The 17,741-nt window shown below is 40.8% G+C and overlaps 1 protein-coding gene across 5 annotated transcripts in view; it reads right to left on the bottom strand.

Annotated features, from left to right (window-relative positions):
- The window catches only part of Pan3 (poly(A) specific ribonuclease subunit PAN3), a 123,886-nt gene that overhangs the window by 17,825 nt on the left and 88,320 nt on the right, over positions 1 to 17,741 (bottom strand). For 4 of the 5 annotated variants that reach the window (XM_059249340.1, XM_059249341.1, XM_059249343.1 and 1 more), the window contains 7 exons: positions 11,376 to 11,623; positions 9,263 to 9,367; positions 8,359 to 8,416; positions 5,122 to 5,283; positions 4,783 to 4,899; positions 4,592 to 4,693; positions 839 to 1,004 (listed from right to left, as the gene is read on the bottom strand). In XM_059249340.1, the coding sequence (XP_059105323.1) occupies positions 839 to 1,004; positions 4,592 to 4,693; positions 4,783 to 4,899; positions 5,122 to 5,283; positions 8,359 to 8,416; positions 9,263 to 9,367; positions 11,376 to 11,623 (958 nt within the window). The remainder of the gene's footprint in view (positions 1 to 838; positions 1,005 to 4,591; positions 4,694 to 4,782; positions 4,900 to 5,121; positions 5,284 to 8,358; positions 8,417 to 9,262; positions 9,368 to 11,375; positions 11,624 to 17,741) is intronic. The other variant, XM_059249342.1, reaches the window with a different exon arrangement.

The raw sequence follows: 17,741 nt of genomic DNA, 5'->3' as shown, positions 1-17,741 counted from the left end.
TTGACTGGGTGTGCATGCACAACGTCTCTGTTATAGCCCAGGCTGCTAGCCTCCCAAGGAATGAGGCTATAGGTACAAACAGCAGGATCCAGCTACGATATTCAGTTCCGTATGCTGCACTGCACAAGACAACTCCCAAAAACTTACGGCAACTAAAGTTAGGTGAAGTCAAGGTATTTGTTTCCTCACTGTATTATTCTCAATGCTTAGGAACTAACTAACAACAATCAACTAGCAACTTGAGAGTAAGTTCCAAGACAGCAAGGGTTATTACACAGAGAAACCCTGTCTTGAAAAACCAAAGGGGCAGGGCGGTGGTGGCGCACGCCTTTAATCCCAGCACTCAGGAGGCAGAGCCAGGCGGATCTCTGTGAGTTCGAGGCCAGCCTGGGCTACCAAGTGAGTTCCAGGAGAGGCACAAAGCTACACAGAGAAACCCTGTCTTGAAAAACCAAAAAAAAAAAAAAAGAAAAAAGAAAAAAAAGAAAAACCAAAGGGAGTGGGGGGAGAGGCAAACTGCAGACTTTCCAGATGAACAGCCCTGCCCATCTGAAACTGACTTATGGTCAGGTAGAGAATGACGGCTCTATAGGAGAAAGTGGGATTGATACTTTGTCTTTATTCCCAGATACCTTGCCAACAGTTCTGAGGGTGTTCACAACCATCTGTAACTCTAGGGAACCCAATACCTTCTTTTGGCCTTCATGGGCACCAAGCACATGTGGTATGCATACATGTATACAAGCAAAACAGTTGCACACTCAAAATAAATTAAAACAAAACAACAACAACAACAAAAAACCAGAAACCAGATTCAAAAATTTCAAAAAGCTACTACCTTGTTTTGCCAGTTATCAGAATCTTTGTTGGGTCCATTACTCGACACGCCAAACCTGCCGTATGAATAGTACGCAGAGCAGAACTCAGCTGGACAATATATGCCCAAATGAGAGACTCAGGCAACAGTCCAGCATGCTGTCTGGGCAGTGGTCCATCATGCTGGCCTACAAAGCAAATGAATTTTCATGCATGTTCATAACAGGAAGGACTTAACAGGGAAGCCCGAGTGTTTCTAAAACCGAGATTATAGGTTTTATGATGTTAAAGTAGCACAGGTCTCACGACTGTTTCTTTTGACCAAATAGATATTGAACAAGAACAAAAATTTAAAAAGCAGTATCCTTATCAATAATGAAACAATCTACTCTGAAAGTAGTTATCTTTAGTCTAACAACTGCTGTAGGTGTTTTTGTCTATTTTGTGCTACTGGGAATTTAACCCAGGTACTCACACATACTAGACGACCGTTCTGCCACTGAGTTCCACCCTCAGCTTTGAAACTGCTTTTTCATCACCTTCTAGGCCAATGCTAATATTTAACTAAGTAACAGAGACTTAATTCGTATTTTGTTAATTATTTCAGTGACCATAACCTTGTAGCCATATGGTTGTAAATCAACTTTCTGTGAATGGGGCTTCACAATGTGAAAGTCAAATGGTTAATTATGAATAAATATAGTGTCCTGGCCCCTCATATAATCCAGCCCTTAGGAAGCACTCAGGAGGACTGCTGCAAGTCTGAGGCTAGGCTGGACTACGTAAGAACTCAGGGCCTGACAGTCAGGGCTACAAAACAAGACCTTATTTCAAAAATCCTGACTAAAAAAAATAGTGACTATGTAGTTATGGCTTGGGACAACATTTTTAATAAGCACATATAAAACAAACCATTTCATCTCAATTTGGATAGGATGAAGACATTACAGAGAAGTCTTAGAAGTCTCCAAATAGCTCTTAGCAGAAGCTGCCATCTTAGAAGAAGATGACGACAGAGGACCCGGGAGAGCCCTGCAACAGTGTACTGAGTTGAGGGTGGAGCACAGCTCAAGACGACAAAACCTGTAGCTTAGCCCACTGCACCACCAAAGAAGTTTGTTTTTGAAATTGTATTTATTTCTGTTTTCTTTATGAGTGCTCTGCATGTATACCTGTAGGCCAGAAGAGGCCATCAGATCCTATTATAGATGGCTGTGATCCACCATGTGGTTGCTGGGAATTAAACTCAGGACCTCTGGAAAAATAGTCAGTGCTCTTAACTGCTGAGCCATCTCTCTAGCCCCATGGAAAAAACTACTATACAATTGATATGGTCATAAGAAAAAGTAGTACTGGTTATTCTGTTTTACTGTTGTTTGTATATAGTCCTGGCTGTCCTGGAATTTACTATGTAGACCAGGCTGGCCTTGAACTCGAGATCTGCCTGCATCTGCCTTCTAAGTGCTGAGATTGAAGGCGTGAGACATTACATCCATCTATTCTGTTCTGCTTTGGAGACCAGAATCTTACTCTGTAGGTCTCCCATTATTATTCCTAGCTACTTCTAGACATGTGCCGTCAGCAGTCAGGCAAAATGCTTAGTCACTCCAGGGCCTTCATGCGCAGTGTGACCACGTCATCTATGCACATGTATGGCGTGGCCACGTAAGCCCATATACACATGCTCAAGGTGACCTATAAAAGCAGGCTCTACCCCCTCCCACTCTCTCCCTCTTGCCAGAGGTAGCACACGCACCTCCCCCACTTCTTTTCCGTAGGCCTACCCACCTCCACTCTTTCCCTTCCCTAATAAAAACTCTTACAGCGGGTTCCATTGCACCTCGTGTTTTCTCACACCGGTAAATAATGCTGACAAATAAATAACATTAGTGCCGAAACCAGCATCTATACTGGCTTGCCCTTAGGGTTCTGACAGGATATACCTCAGCTCAGCCACTAAGGGCACCCCTGTGCACATTCACTACATTTCCTTATAAAAGGCGGGCCTTGTACACCTCCTGTCTCTCTTCCTTCCTTCTCGTCTCCAGGGACTGGTCTCTGCCCCCTTTTCTATCTCTTCTCTCCCCTCCTCTCAATAAACCTCCTACATGGGCCCTGTTGTATGTTATGACTCCTTCCCACCGTTTTTTAAAATACAACACCTCCAACTTGTGGCAATCCTCCTGTCTCAGTTTCCTAAGTGCTAATTACAGGAGGACTTACAGCAAGCACATAGGACTTACTTCCCAAAAGATTCGATTCTAACCATTCACTTCACTTGATTGTAATTTCTACATAATTCAATATAAATACAATTTCTCTATCTCATATCATCTCCATCTTCTAAATAATAATACATTTCTAACAAATGTGCCTTTTTAAAGAAGTTGTTGCTAAACCAATAATTATACAGTAAGAGAAAACAAGAGACATTCATGTGTGTATAGTGTATTATGTGAGGTTATAAGAGTGTAAAATGGGCCGGGGTGGTGGTGGTGGCAGTGGTGGCGCACGCCTTTAATCCCAGCACTCGGGAGGCAGAGGCAGGTGGATCTCTGAGAGTTCAAGGCCAGCCTGGTCTACAGACCGAGTTCCAGGACAGCCAGGGCTACACATAGAAACCCTGTCTCGGAAGGAAAAATCAAAAAAAGTGTAAAATGGAAGGACTGATTCTGAGAAAATGTAAATAACTGAGATACATGTTTTCAATACAAAAACAAAATACAGATTTTTTTGAACTGGTAAAATGCTCTGAGTAGTTCTCAACAGGGAACACTGGCAGTGTCTGGGGCTCTTTCTGGCTGGATCAGAGCTGAGTCAGAGGGGTATCCAGTGCACAGTACCACTGTGCACAGTACCACCGTCCACCAATCTACGATACAGAAGAGGCCCACAACACAAGGGGCGGGCGCAGCCCAAACAGCAGCAGTGCTCAGGTGAAATCCAAGCCTACAGCCACTTCTCAGGCGGTGCTACAGTCATTCCAGCCACAACCATAGTCATCTGTAGGGATAGTTGCACCACATCCTTCACAAAACTGTGCCTGTGTACAGATAACACAACAAAAGGCGAAAGGACCACACTGTGTGACCAGGTTTTCAATGTCCAACAACTATGTAACCACAACGTTCTTCTTTCAACTGTCAGAATGCAGAAAGCAAGGTTATGACAAACCCAAGTATTATGTTTTGTGTTCAAGAAAATCTTAAGATTAAACCACAGCTACCAATGTGATGCTTCATTCTTGGTTTACACCATACAATGAGACTGTCCATAAACACATAAATTTTGACATCTCAAAATGGATTTACATTTTCTCTTGTATCATTTTCCTTCTAAGTAAGCACATTTTAGACTAACTATACATTTTTAGGTTTTTTGAAATAGTTTAATTATAAAATGACTTTAGATATTAGAAAGACAGCAGAAAAAAAATACTCCATTTTTAAGTAAAGTTGCTTTAAGAAACCTGACTTGACACGTAATAAATAAACAAAAGCACATGTTAAGAAAGTAATTTCACAAATGATCATACAGGCACACTGGATAGTAAGACTATCAAATTGTGTTTACAGGGTACAAAGACGCTGGCATCAAGTCTGAGTCAATGCACACTCCTAACTTGCTGCAAACCAACCCCAATTCTTTCAGATGCCTTAAAAATGTACAGTAGGGCCCTCAAAATGAGAATAAATTTGTATTATGTTTTAATATGAAACTACTGTCCCCAAACCAAAGCATGCATCAAAACACAGTCTGCTGGCACCTCTCTTACCCCACTTTCTCTTTGTGAAGTAGGCGTCGGCATTCGAGTCATTAAAGTGTCTGCTCATCATAGTTTCTCCTCCAGCATGGAAATCATATGCGAACACAAGAGCTTACAAGAAAACAGAAACACACGTCACAGGAGTCTGGCTCCAGACTGTGCAACTCACGAGCAAAACCACCACAGGACCAGTTACTTACAGGGCTCAGCAAATGCTTTAGTGGTAAACACTTCACGCAGAGTTACAATATTTGAGTGCTGAATTTTTTTCCACATATCAACCAACACCATGCACTTTGTGTTAACCAGACGAAAACCTAAAGAAGAAAATTTTCTACTATAATCAACTGCAAATGAAAATGGTCTATGTTGCCTGTAAAATATCAAGCTCAAAAAAAAAAAAAAAAAGGAAGAAGAAAAGAAAAAAAGAAACCTTGTCCTTCAGATGTGTATGATAAATAAAGCCCTGTTTATAAGCGCATATGGATCATCTTAGCTCAAGTAATACACTCCTGACAAAAGAAACCCATCTTCCTTACCATGTATCCTCCGAAGGCAATATGGCAGGTCATCTTTGCTGTTTACAGCTTTGTAGCAAGATGTGATATACCCAAAATTACTTGATTTCTGTATCCGGTTGGGGGGAGGCAGTGGCTCCAGAGGGAAGAGGCTATGGTAGCTGTCAACTTCAGTGGGGACTGCTGAGTAAGCCACAGGAAGACAATTTTCAATGATAGGCATTCATTCATAAATCTCTCACAGTAATGAAAAAGAAATCAAATCTATCACCATTCACTGATGATCCTAACAGATCTGTGTCATGAGGCAGTGCTGGATTTATAATACTTCTATAAAACAAACTACGGCTCCTGTACCAATAAACCAGGCTGCCAAGCCGCCAAAGCACAGCTCAAGTTCACACACTCAAAGTCAGTTCCAGTCTCTGGGCAGAAAATATGGGATTTTTGTTTTCAGAAATAATTACCAGAACTGAGTCATTACTTGATTAAACATTTTATTCGAATATTTGTAAAAACCAGAAATTTGAAATAAGGATCATTAAATCAGGAAGTGTGTTCATCCACGTACATGTCTGCAAGCATATCTATGGGTGTACCTATCGACATGACGGATGGCACCGAACTCTTACAAACCAACCTCTGGCTCAAGTAAGCACAACTGGAGGAAACTACGCTTGCCCCGGTAGTTAAGAGGTGCAGCTAAAACAGTGCTGACGGTGAAGGCGCAGGAAGGAAACCAGCTACCACAGGTATTTGCAACAACCTCTGGATGGCTACCACAGTTTTAACACCAAGCAGCTATACAAGGTGGAGACAAACTATTCAATACACAGGGATTTCCAGAGCATACACTATCTGGCTTTAGAAGCTGTACATTTTGAATTTGTGTGCAGTGGCTATGCATAACTGAAAATGGTCACAGGACAAAAACATTATGAATACACGTCCTCCCTTCAGGCCGTTGCACTTGGGATACACCACTGTCAGACTTCTGGGATTTAAGTGCCCTGTGTTGCACTGATGCTTCCTCACGATCCCGCTGGAACACAGCTCTATGAGCTACAGTCCTAGTCTGCACCTCTGTGGTGGGGTCTGCCCAGCCCTAAGCACTGTGCACTTGTGCAGCTTTATTTCTGTTTAGTCCCTCAAAGTCACTCTCCTTTCCACCTAGTTTGGCCCACTCTCAAGTCGTAACTTTCAAATAACAAATGGCTAGTTCTTTCTGTCCTTGTGACTCTCTTGGGCTTTAGTGCTACGACCAACTCAGCTTTTGAAATAGCTATTCTGTGTATAATGTCTTATATAAACCTGCATATTTCCTTGTCTCTAAGCTTCTCCAAAGTAAACACTCAATTTCATTAATACAGTATTATCACTAACATGTAGGAAGTACTCACTTATAGATTTCACATAAATTACTTAAATTAAGTCCTGACAAGATAGCTGGGGGTGGGGGTGGGGGGCATTTTCTATCTTTTGATTCTTTATGGAGATTACATAAATCATTCAAATGAAAGGTGGTATAGTTAAAATTAGAATTATATTCATATGTGTCTATCCTTCATGCTTCTATTATAGAACACACTACTTAAAGCAGGTTTGAAAGTTAACACTGAATCAGTCAGTACTTGTTTTATACTTGAGTCCAAAGCAGTATAGATTCAGGACTGGGGATTCAGCTCAGTCTTAAGCAGCATGCATGAGGCTCTGGGTTCCGTGTCCCACAGCCAAGGATGAAATGGACAGCAAAACACATGTGCTTTGCCTAAGGGTCACAGTATCTCGGTGTCTGATTCTACGGAATGTGTTTCATAGTTCTGCAAACCACAGGGAATTGAAAGAATTATCTAGGAAGGAATAGTCTGTCCTGTGCAGTGGTGGTTCTACCGATGTCTTTACTTGACAGAAACCACAGGAACCTCAAACCCTTAGATGGTGCGGACAATTTTTTTGTTTTGGTTATATTCATTTATTCAATGTGTCTTAGTGTGGACATTTAATAACACTGTCCTTCCAGTCGACAAGTGTAGGACACCCTTCCATTGTGACCCCTTCAAATTCTTCCAGCAATGTATTCCATGATAGTATCTCTCTGGCTATATTTATTCCTTCACTGGTATATGCTTATTTGTTATCTATGAGCTATTTTGAGAAAACTATTTCTGAATGTTGATTTTTGTATCCCACAACTTTGCTGAATTTGAGTATTGTTCTGGAAGTTTTCTGGTACAGTCTTGTGATTTTTATAGCTTGTCATCTGCTGTCTAACTGGATGCCTTTATTTCTCTCTTTTGCCTGACTGCTCTGGCTAAGGCTTCTGAATGGAAGGGGCAACAGTGGCATCCTTGTCTTGTCCCAAACGTTAGAGAAAAAATTTCTGATCTGTCCCTATTCACTATTAGCTGCTGGCTTGTTATATACATGCTTTCTTGAAATGACCAAAGTCTGTCTGGATCTAGAATCAGAAATGCTAGGTAAATGGTATATAGATATTCAGCTTGAGTTTTCCAAAGCAGTTGCAAGTTCAACAATGTAAACTATCATCAATACCGAGAACATATGGATCTACAGCCTAAGTTGGCACACTGTCAGATCATTTCCTTATTTCCTTCTCTTGACACATTTATTGGCTATAAGGATTGTCCATAAAAATGCCCATATTCATCTTTGGCCATTTTCCTGGTGAGCTGTTTGATCAGGTCTTTTTTCTATTATTTGTCAATTGTACAGACTGTATATCTCCTTCCAAGTTTTAGTTCCTCTTTAACAGCAGGTGTCTTTGAGTCATTTTTAAATGTTAGTTTAGTAGAACTTAGCAATGTTTTGCTTTGTGATTTTGGCCTCCAGTTGTGGGGAATGAGCCCAAGAGCCTTGCATTTACCAGGCAAATGCTTTCCACTGAGCTAAATTCACAACCCAGTATTTCTTCACAAGAAAAGAAGCGCCTTCGTGTGCCCTGTATAGTGAATCTTTATCTATTAAAATACTTTATCAACTTACTGGTATACACAGTAGAAGCTTTAAATGTTCTTAGGCATACACGTTAATCTATTAATTCTTTTTTAATGTGGCTTAATATAGGATCACCCCCCTTATTTATTTGTTTGTTTGTTTATTTTTGGTTTTGTGAGACAGGGTTTCTCTGTGTAGCCCTGGCTGTCCTGGAACTCTCTCTATAGACCAAGCTGGCCTCAAAACTCGGAAATCCTGCTTCTGCCAGGGGTGGGGAAAGGGATGTATCAATATGCGTTTTACCTGGCATATCTGCTTGATCAATTTGAGCCATTGTTATTAAATGTCTGTTGATCAGCTCCTAAGAACAAGAAACAAGTATATTGATAACATTTTAAACAGAGCTTCTGATATCTACATTTTCCGTTATAACTAAATAATATTTTTTATTACTTTTAATACTCCTATCATAACATATCTAGAGATGTTAATATATATAAATCCAAACCCTAGCCAGGTGGCAATAATTTAAAGGTTAGAGACCATTTAAATGATGTGTGCTTTATTTAAAGGGCCCTTTCCATGTGAGATGGTTCAGTGAGGAAAGGCATTCACTGCCAAGCCTGATTAATCTGAGTTTAATACCCAGAACCCACATGGTGGAAGGAGAGAACCAACTCCCGCAAGTTGTCCTCTGACTTCCATATGCTCTCCCTGACACATTCAAGTGAGCACACATTTACACACAAACACACGAACAAATAAACCCACGTAAAGAGTCCTTTTTGTACAAAGAACATGAAGCACATAAAGGAAGCACTTTTAAATAATAATTCTATATTTTGTACTTTAACACATTAAGATTTCCTTAAAATGGCTTTCTTAAACATACACAAGCCAGGCGTTGGTGGTGCACGCCTTTAATCCCAGCACTCGGGAGGCAGAGCCAGGCGGATCTCTGTGAGTTCGAGGCCAGCCTGGGCTACAGAGTGAGTTCCAGGACAGGCACCAAAACCACACAGAGAAACCCTGTCTCGAAAAACCAAACCAAACCAAAAAACAAAAAAAATACACAAAACTTCCATGTTCTAAATCTCCTTGCTTAGGTGATTGTGCGAGCCTACACACAGTGGTCTGCACATCCTTCCTCCTGCTCTGAAGTACAGCCACGGTCAGGGTCTACCCTAACTTGTGAAAGCATACATACCTGTCGGAGCTCGTCGGCCATGAAGAAGGAAGGTGCATTTGCTTTTGGTTGCATATAAGCAACATGAGGTGCAGTTGGAGGATAAATATGATAGTTTGGAAATACCTAAAAAGGCAAGAAGGAGGAAAATGTAATCATCAGTTTTTCTCAATTAGTAAGCTTTATCATTTTTATAAAAGTTTAATTTTTATCTGAGAGTAATAAATTTTGGTACATCTTAAATGTTTTAATAACAGTGAATCAAACACTTCAAACAACAACTGTTAGAAGAATACTTTCTGAATGATTCACTTAAAAAATCTTCTATTTTAATATTTTTAAAATTTATTTTAAAAATAATTTTAAGAAGTCTAAGAAGAAAAACATTTATACAGCTGTAAAATCTCAGGCCCACTGAGAGCAAAACTAGCTCTTGTACAGAATGTCCTATTTCCACCAACTCAGAAGCACTTTTAAACCAACTCAAGGAGCAGGCAGTGTCCCTGTAGCTAACCTAAGTCCAGTCTGCTCGCACACCTGTCCAACCACGCTGCAACAACACACTAGTGAAGAGAGGCCTGCGTACCCACAGCTCCATCTCCTATCTAGCACACCACACAGTCTCCCAACTGGGCCAGTCACTCGGTTTCACTTCCCCACACCCAGACCCTTCTTTTTCTCCTTATCCTCATTCTCCCAAGCCCCACCCCCACCCCCACCCCCACTCCCACTCCCGGAGAAATGAATTCAGCTGTTTTTCTGTTGTCCTCAGGTAGTCATCTGCTGTGGATCGCAACCAGAAAGTAGTTTTACAAAGCCTAAGCCTACAGTGGGAGTAAAACTGCCTCTCTCTTGCTTTGCTTTCCTTCTACCAGACAGTTTGGTTCAACTACCTCAGGCTGTCAGAAGAGTGAAAACACTATAAACTATGTTATGCTGGTCTCTACAAACAGCAGAGACAGTGAGTGACAAACCAGCCTCCACATAGTAAGTGCCATTTCTTCTTTCTACAAGCAAGAATTGTTTTAAAGTACCGAAACTTATTAAACTGATAAGAATTTGCTTGAAAGAAACAAGTCTCTACCTCTATCACCTCTGCGTTCACTGTTCCATGGTTATGATATCACCCCGCCCCCAAACAAAACAAAGCAAAAGACCTCCCAGAACAGTTCTTTCAAGTGTTTTGTAGTGCTCACAGGTTTTTACATTCACTTCTAGAAGGCAGTGGGCACTACTCTTTTCATTTACAAACAAGAAAACTATCTCAGAAGTAGTGACTTGAGTGGAAAACACAGCAGGACTAAGCCTTACAACAAGGACAAAGAAACCTGTTTTCCCGTCACTCAAAGCATCTTTTAGCAAAATATTAAATTTAACCTAGTCTGACAATCAAACTGTGCTATGGAAACCTATAGTTTAAGCTCCCATCATTTTAATGGAATTTGGCTTTTTTCGTCAAGACTTATTTACTAAATTCTCTAGTTCACTTCTGTAACGTATGAGGCTGAAAGGGGAGCTGGCATTCTGTGCCGGGGTGGTGCCGCCCCACACTCCTCTCCCTCCCTCTCTGCTTCCTCCTTTCACCCTCTCTTGACATTGGGGACTCCCCGAGAAGAAATCATTTCTCCTGGGCATGTTCTTCCTCTCTTGGTCTTTGTATGCACGTCTGCCCCCCAGTCTACCTTTCCCGTTTACCTCAGGATTCCCTTCCCATCAGCAGGTCTTTGGCTCCCTCGGGTCAGACTCCCCCAAGGACCACACTATCAACCTCTATCACAGCATGTCATTCTGCTATCTGGAACTCTGACCTTTACATTATTGCTTTATCTGAGGAACGGTGACTTTCATTAACTGAGAGACTTCTTCCCCGAGGTAAACCTTCCTTCATCTCCAGTAACTAGTAACAAAGTCAGAGAATACAACTTTAGCTAGGCCAGGTGCTGACTAGGTAACCCTGTGGGGAAAACAAGCCCCAACACACTAAACAAAGGATGACTACAATCTGATTACTGAATGAAATTAATGACACGAGAATAAGTTAAAAAGTAAAATACTTTTTCATGTCCCTATAGCCCTTCCAATGTGAGGAGCAGCTTTCCTAAGAGCGCCGAGTCCCTCTTTATTGGAGCCGTACCATTCCAGTCAAAGGTGCTGGAGTTGTATCTGTATAGAAGTAAGTCGTCCCCCCGACAGTCTCCTTCTGGATCACCTGACCAGAGGATGGAGTCTGAGGAACGGGGTTATTGGCAGGAGTGGAGGCACTAGGCGGCACCATGAAACTCGCTGGGTTTGGAGTGTGACTTCTTCTTCTAGGAGCAGGAGAGGTGTGTGGAGTAATTTTGGGGGAATGGAGAGGGGAGGATCCAGCAGACAGTGACATTCCTGGGGAAGATGCAAAACAGGGTCTTAGTGGAGCAGCACATTGGTTTTAGAGGGAAAAAATCTGGAAAATAAAATGCAAACACTCATGTGGAAGAAACATTAATTTTAAGTGTAAAGAAAAAAATCTTGTTTTAAGGAAAGCTCCAATTAAAGCAAATGCAAAGGAGTTTCTTTTTCTTAATATAGTCATTTCCAAATGAATCAGCAACAGGCTCCTCCTTATCAAAGTCGACAACCTAACCCTATAGTAAGAATCACCAGAGATTTAACAAATTAATTTAATGAAATAATGAAAACTACCAGAACCAAGACTCTTGAATAACTCTTTTCCTCTCAGTCTTTCAGAACTGTTTATTACTGCTCAGACAACACAATTCCCCAAATATTATATTAAAATTCAAATTAATAAAGATCTACTAAGTTCCTTCAGCCAAATATAAATAGCAAAATTTCTTGGGGGAGGGGGGATAAAGGTTGAGACTACATTAAAACACACGGTGGCACACTAAAGCACCAAATCTTCAACAAGGCCTGTTTGGATGCCTGTCTGTAACTCTAGATACACACTAAACAGCTGCAAACTGCCGCAGATGTGTGTCCAAGTGCAAGTTACTCAACCGCAGCCCATGGACACACTTGAACAAAGTACCCTCTCCCACAGATGCTGTAGAGGAGGGAAAACCCGTGTGTTTACCCTTTGGAGTACTCCAAGCAAGCTGAGAAAACAAGACCAAGTCACACGGAAAAGCACAAGATGGTTTACAAAACCCGAACAGAAGTTATGCTGACAACCCCATGCAGAAGAGCAGCTGAAACAGAAATGAACTAAAGCTGGGTGAAGTCAGCCACAGATTTAATGGAGGTGGCTGGTTTGAGTAGAGCTGGAACAGACGATCTAGAACTACAAGTCACACTTGTCCAGGAACTGTTTGCTATTTGGGGAGTGTCTAAAAACCTTTATAATTGGGGAAAAAAAAGTTACCAAAATACCCTTGGCCACAGAGCTATTATTAATGGGATATGTTTTAATTTGTAGTGTCTTATATGACATCAAGGCTTTGTTTTCAGAAAACAAGGTGAACGAGGCTGAGCTGAAAACTAAGAAAGGAACTCTTCTTGCCTCTGACGAGCACTCTGCACTGCTAAAGAGCCTTAGCACACGGCATCAGAGTCTCTGAGCACCTACCGGCAGGCAGGCATGAACAGAACAAGGTGTGAACAGAAAAATGAGAGCGAGAGCTCAGAGAGTTTGTCATTTAATCAAAGACACATGGACAAGGTCAACAGCAAAGCCAGGACTCAACTCAAGCAATTGCAAATTCCCAACCAACTGCTGCAACCCAGTTTCCACTGCAGCAACACTCAAGTAGATCGGAAAGTTCAAATATATCAAGAGAAACTTTAAAACTCCATAGCCTTTCAAAAAAAAGAAAAAGGGGAGAAAAAGCTTAGAATAAACACTAACTAATTAGCTAATAATATGGGCTGCATTCACAGTTTCCTCTAAAGCTAGTTTCTAAGTCTCCCTGAGAGGAAACTGCTAGAGGTCACCAAAGACGAGTAAATTAGTTCATTACTCTTCTGTTTACTATCAGCAATACGTGTGGTGGTAATTCTGGCTCCTACCCCATGCTAGGCACTAATCTAAATGTTTTCTGAGCATCAGCCTACCTCATCCTCATATCAGAGAGGAACTAACTTAGAGGCCAAAAGAATTACAGGTAAAAGCACAGACTGACAAGATTTAAACTCAGATCTAATCCACTCCAATTTTTGTTTCATATGAAGGAAAATAAAGAGGATTTGTAGCCGCTTCAGCAGCTTCAGTGATGACTTAGCTTATGTGGGAGAAGATGCAGCTAAACTAATGGGAAGGTCCGGGCCCTTGGTAGGTACAGAATTAAAACAAGAATTGAGTAAGACTAAATGCATGCCACCACACACAATCCAAGGGGAGTGAAAAGGGAAAGCTGAACATGGCAGAATTTACATTTTCAATTTTGTGAAACTATTTTAATGCAAAGTTGTAGTTTGTACACGTGAGCTGAGGCTTACTAGAATTACTCAAACTGAAACTAAAACATGTTCAACAGTGAGCATTAGTACCCACATGGATACTATGCAGCTAAAGGTAAAATTACCTACAAAACTGTCACCTAGTCAGTCAAAAGGAGCAGCTACGTGTCACTCACATATTTATAGAATATTAAAGAACAAGGTGGAATTCCCACACACGTGCAATGATACACCTTGACATGCCTATTAATAAACACACCACTAAATTATAAACAGCTTGAAGGCGAACACTACATAAACAAGGTGTCACACACAAGGTGCTGAACTACAGTCAACAAACAGACTGCCTCATCAAGGGAGGATGATCCACAGCTGGCTAAGCAACACCTGCAATCCCAGCACACAGGAGGCAGAGGCAGGAGGATAACCCCACATCTGAGGCCAGCTTAATCTACAAAGTGAATTCCAGGCTATCCAGAGTCCCATAGCAAGATACTGTCTCAAAACAAACAAAAAACCCACTTGATTTAATAATAAAAAATCCTAGTTGAAAACATTTTCCCTTCCGTGTCTGTAACCACATAAATAATTTCCCAAAGAATTCAAACTCTACTTGATACAACAAAACAGAGTTCCCTCTATAAATTATATTTATAGTGCAAGTTTTTCTTCATTAGAAATTCCATTTCATGTCAGTATCCACCTGCAATTTCTGTCTTTCCCTGAGAAGGGTTACCCAGTGGTTATTACAAAACCTTGGCATTTAGCCAAGAGAACTGTAAATCATAGTAACTACCATGTAACAAATCAGCATAGAAACAATTTAGAAGAATGAAAACATGTATCTTAAATACCTCAAATTAACACTATTCACCATCATAATTTCTGAATTACCATTTTTGTCAATCATGGTCAGGGTGACACTGGTCTATATTTTCGAGCTGAGAAATAGAAGTGACTGTCAGGGGATTAAAGGTGTGTGCAACCATGCCCTACCAGTACTTCTGAAAATCTTAAGAGAAACAAAAGACATGCAAATAGTGAAAAAATTCATCAAATTAAATGACTATACAAAACAAAAGCTAATAGACACGAAATCAATTTTTTTTTCCCCCTCCAAATAGAACTAGTTTGGACAACATTGCTTCTGGAAACCAAGAGCACACATCATAATGCCCTCTTCAACCCCATGGTGGGTATGGATATGGATACACAGTACTAGAAAAGCGTGTACCACAGAGAGCTTATAATACAGCCAGGAGTAAAGGCAAGAAAAGAGCAAGAGCAAGAGCTAAGCAGAATCTGAAGGCATTCGAAATGGAGCCTTGAGTCCATAACACATGGAAAACAGAACCAAAACCCTGTGCAAAGCAAGGATTCTGGAAAAGATGCAGACCAGTGACTACAGAGCTACAGTAGAAAGGGGACCCTGTCTGTACAGAGGGAAGGAAAGGGCAGGGGTTGATCTGAAGAAACTGGAACATTACACACTGTAGGCACCACTCAAGTTACACTGTCCTTTGCAAATATGAACATTAGCTGTCAACCCACACACATCTCCTGCACAGGCATGAGATTCCACATTACAGGAATGCAATGGGCACACAGAGGAAGGGAGTACTACATCACCTTGATGAATGCTTCCACTGCCCACAGGGTGTACATGCTCCCTAGGAAGTAACCCGACTTGGGAACTCAAGCATAGAAGCATATACCAATAATCCCACTACTCAGGAGGCAGAGGCAGGACTTCCAGCTCAAGGCTAGCCTGTACCATGTAGCTAGAACCTGTTTCAGAAACCAAAAAGTAACAAAATTCACATACACAATATTCATGAAAATTCACCCTGATACAAAGTATCCTAGATAACAGTATATAAAGAGAGCTATAAAAAAATTAAATAAACCCCACTACTAAAACAAAGGACACAAAAATGACAAACAAGGTATTTGTTCTTTGAACAGAGTAAATAGGCTCTCTAAAAGTTAAAAAAAAAAAAAAGGTAAAAGCGTCAAAACTGAAAAAGCTCTCAGAAGGTGAACTAAAGCAGATCAAACAAGAAAAGGCACTGAGGAGATCAGCTAAAAATAAAACTAGAGAGTACAAACACTTGATTAAGAGACATAAAATATAAAATAAAGTTGAACATCCAGGAGAAAAAAAAGTTCTGGAGAAGCAATATTTAATCAGAAAAAACAACAACAACAACAACAAAACCCACACATACACCTCATCAATAAACTCTGAGAATAAGCCAGGTGTGGCTTATTATTAATGCCAGCACTCAGGAAGCAGAGGCAGGAGGATCTTTATGAGTTTGAGGACAGCCTGGTCTACACAGTGAAACCCTGTCTCAAAAAACAAAAAAAAAAAGGAAATAAAAATTCTGAGAACAAGGGCTCTGAGCAGTAAAGAACAAATCCTTTCTGACTATGCAATGCTGTGATGGCCAAAAGGAAGAAGGAAAGGGTGTGTGTGTGTGTGTGTGTGTGTGTGTGTGTACACGATGGGAGGCTACAACTTGAACTGGAACACACACCAGAACACTAGTCTAAGGAAGAAAGATCATTGTCATCTTAAAATTCATTATGATCTCTAAAAGAGAGAAAAATAATAAAGACAGTTTTAGGACACACCACTGGAATTTCTGTGGTGAAAAACAATTCAACAATCAATTCATTAAGAAAACAATCCCTTACCTGAAAGCCTTGGAACATAAGATTGGGTAGACAGTGTTTAAAAAACAGTCTGGGATAGTTTAAAGCACAAATGTCAATAAAATTCTAGAAAACTGAAATACTGAAAAAGGACAGAGCAGCTAAAAGCCACTAAAAACTAGTATTTGCTGGCAGTGTAGCTCAACGGTAGAGGTCTGCCTAGCACTGAAAGACAAATGGGGAAAAAGGAGGAAAAAAAAATGTCTTATACTTTTTACTGAGGAAAGCATACAAATTAAAACTTTAGGATGACCACCACACAGAATCATACCAAGTCAGGTATGCTGAACACCTGTCATCCAAGGACTCAGGAGGGCCGAAGCAAGAGGATCACAAGCAGGGGTCAGCTTAGGCTACAAAGTGGGACCTTGCCTTGTGGGGAAAAGTAATAAAACAGAAACAAAATGCATCACGTCCAGTATCAACTTCATACTCTATGTAAAACAGCTTTTAAAACATATATATATAGGGCCGGGCGGTGGTGGCGCACGCCTTTAATCCCAGCACTCGGGAGGCAGAGCCAGGCGGATCTCTGTGAGTTCGAGGCCAGCCTGGGCTACCAAGTGAGTTCCAGGAAAAGCGCAAAGCTACACAGAGAAACCCTGTCTCGAAAAACCAAAAAAAAAAAAAAAAAAATATATATATATATATATATATATATATAGCCAGGCATGATAGTCTTAATCCCACAGCACTCGGGAGGTAGAGGCAGGCAGATCTCTGTGGGTTTAAGGACCACAAAGGAGTTCTAGGACAGCTAGGGCTGTTACACAGAGAAATCCTGTCTTGAAAAACCAAATAAACAAACAAATAAATGAATCAAACCTAAAATCCTAAAAATAACTAAAACCATGAAACTATGAGAAGAACACAAGTGTAAGCCACCCCTGTGGCCTTCAATTGAGCAATGGTAATGCCTAAGGCATAAAAACTAAAGGAAAACATGTAGATGTTCACGCTGGGACTGAGAAGAACTTGCACGTTTCTGTACTTTACAGGGAGTGATCTGTAAGGTGGGAAGGCTGCAGTAAAGGTCTACTGAGTTCAACAGAAAGAGAACTGTTTACAGTGCACAATAAAAACAACTGAATTAAACAACTAGGCAAGCAACTTGACCAGAGATTTCTTCAAAGACAACACACAAATGCCAACTGAGCACATGTAAGGAAACACAGTTAGCACTCGGGACATAAAAATCAGAACCACAATGACATACCCCATCATTCTCTAGAACGCTTATGGTCAATCAAGAGTATGGTAACAAATGCTGTTGGTGAGGAAGAAAGAGATCCGAGCTCTTACTCCTGCAAAATGTAAAATGGTGCAGACAACCTGAAGAGAGTTTAGCAGTTCTTTACATTATTAAAGTTACCGTATATCCTGG

The sequence above is a fragment of the Peromyscus eremicus genome, chromosome 23 (genome assembly GCF_949786415.1).
Source record: "Peromyscus eremicus chromosome 23, PerEre_H2_v1, whole genome shotgun sequence".
In the NCBI taxonomy this organism is placed as follows: Eukaryota; Metazoa; Chordata; class Mammalia; order Rodentia; family Cricetidae; genus Peromyscus; species Peromyscus eremicus.
This window is presented reverse-complemented; position numbering and strand designations above follow the sequence as displayed.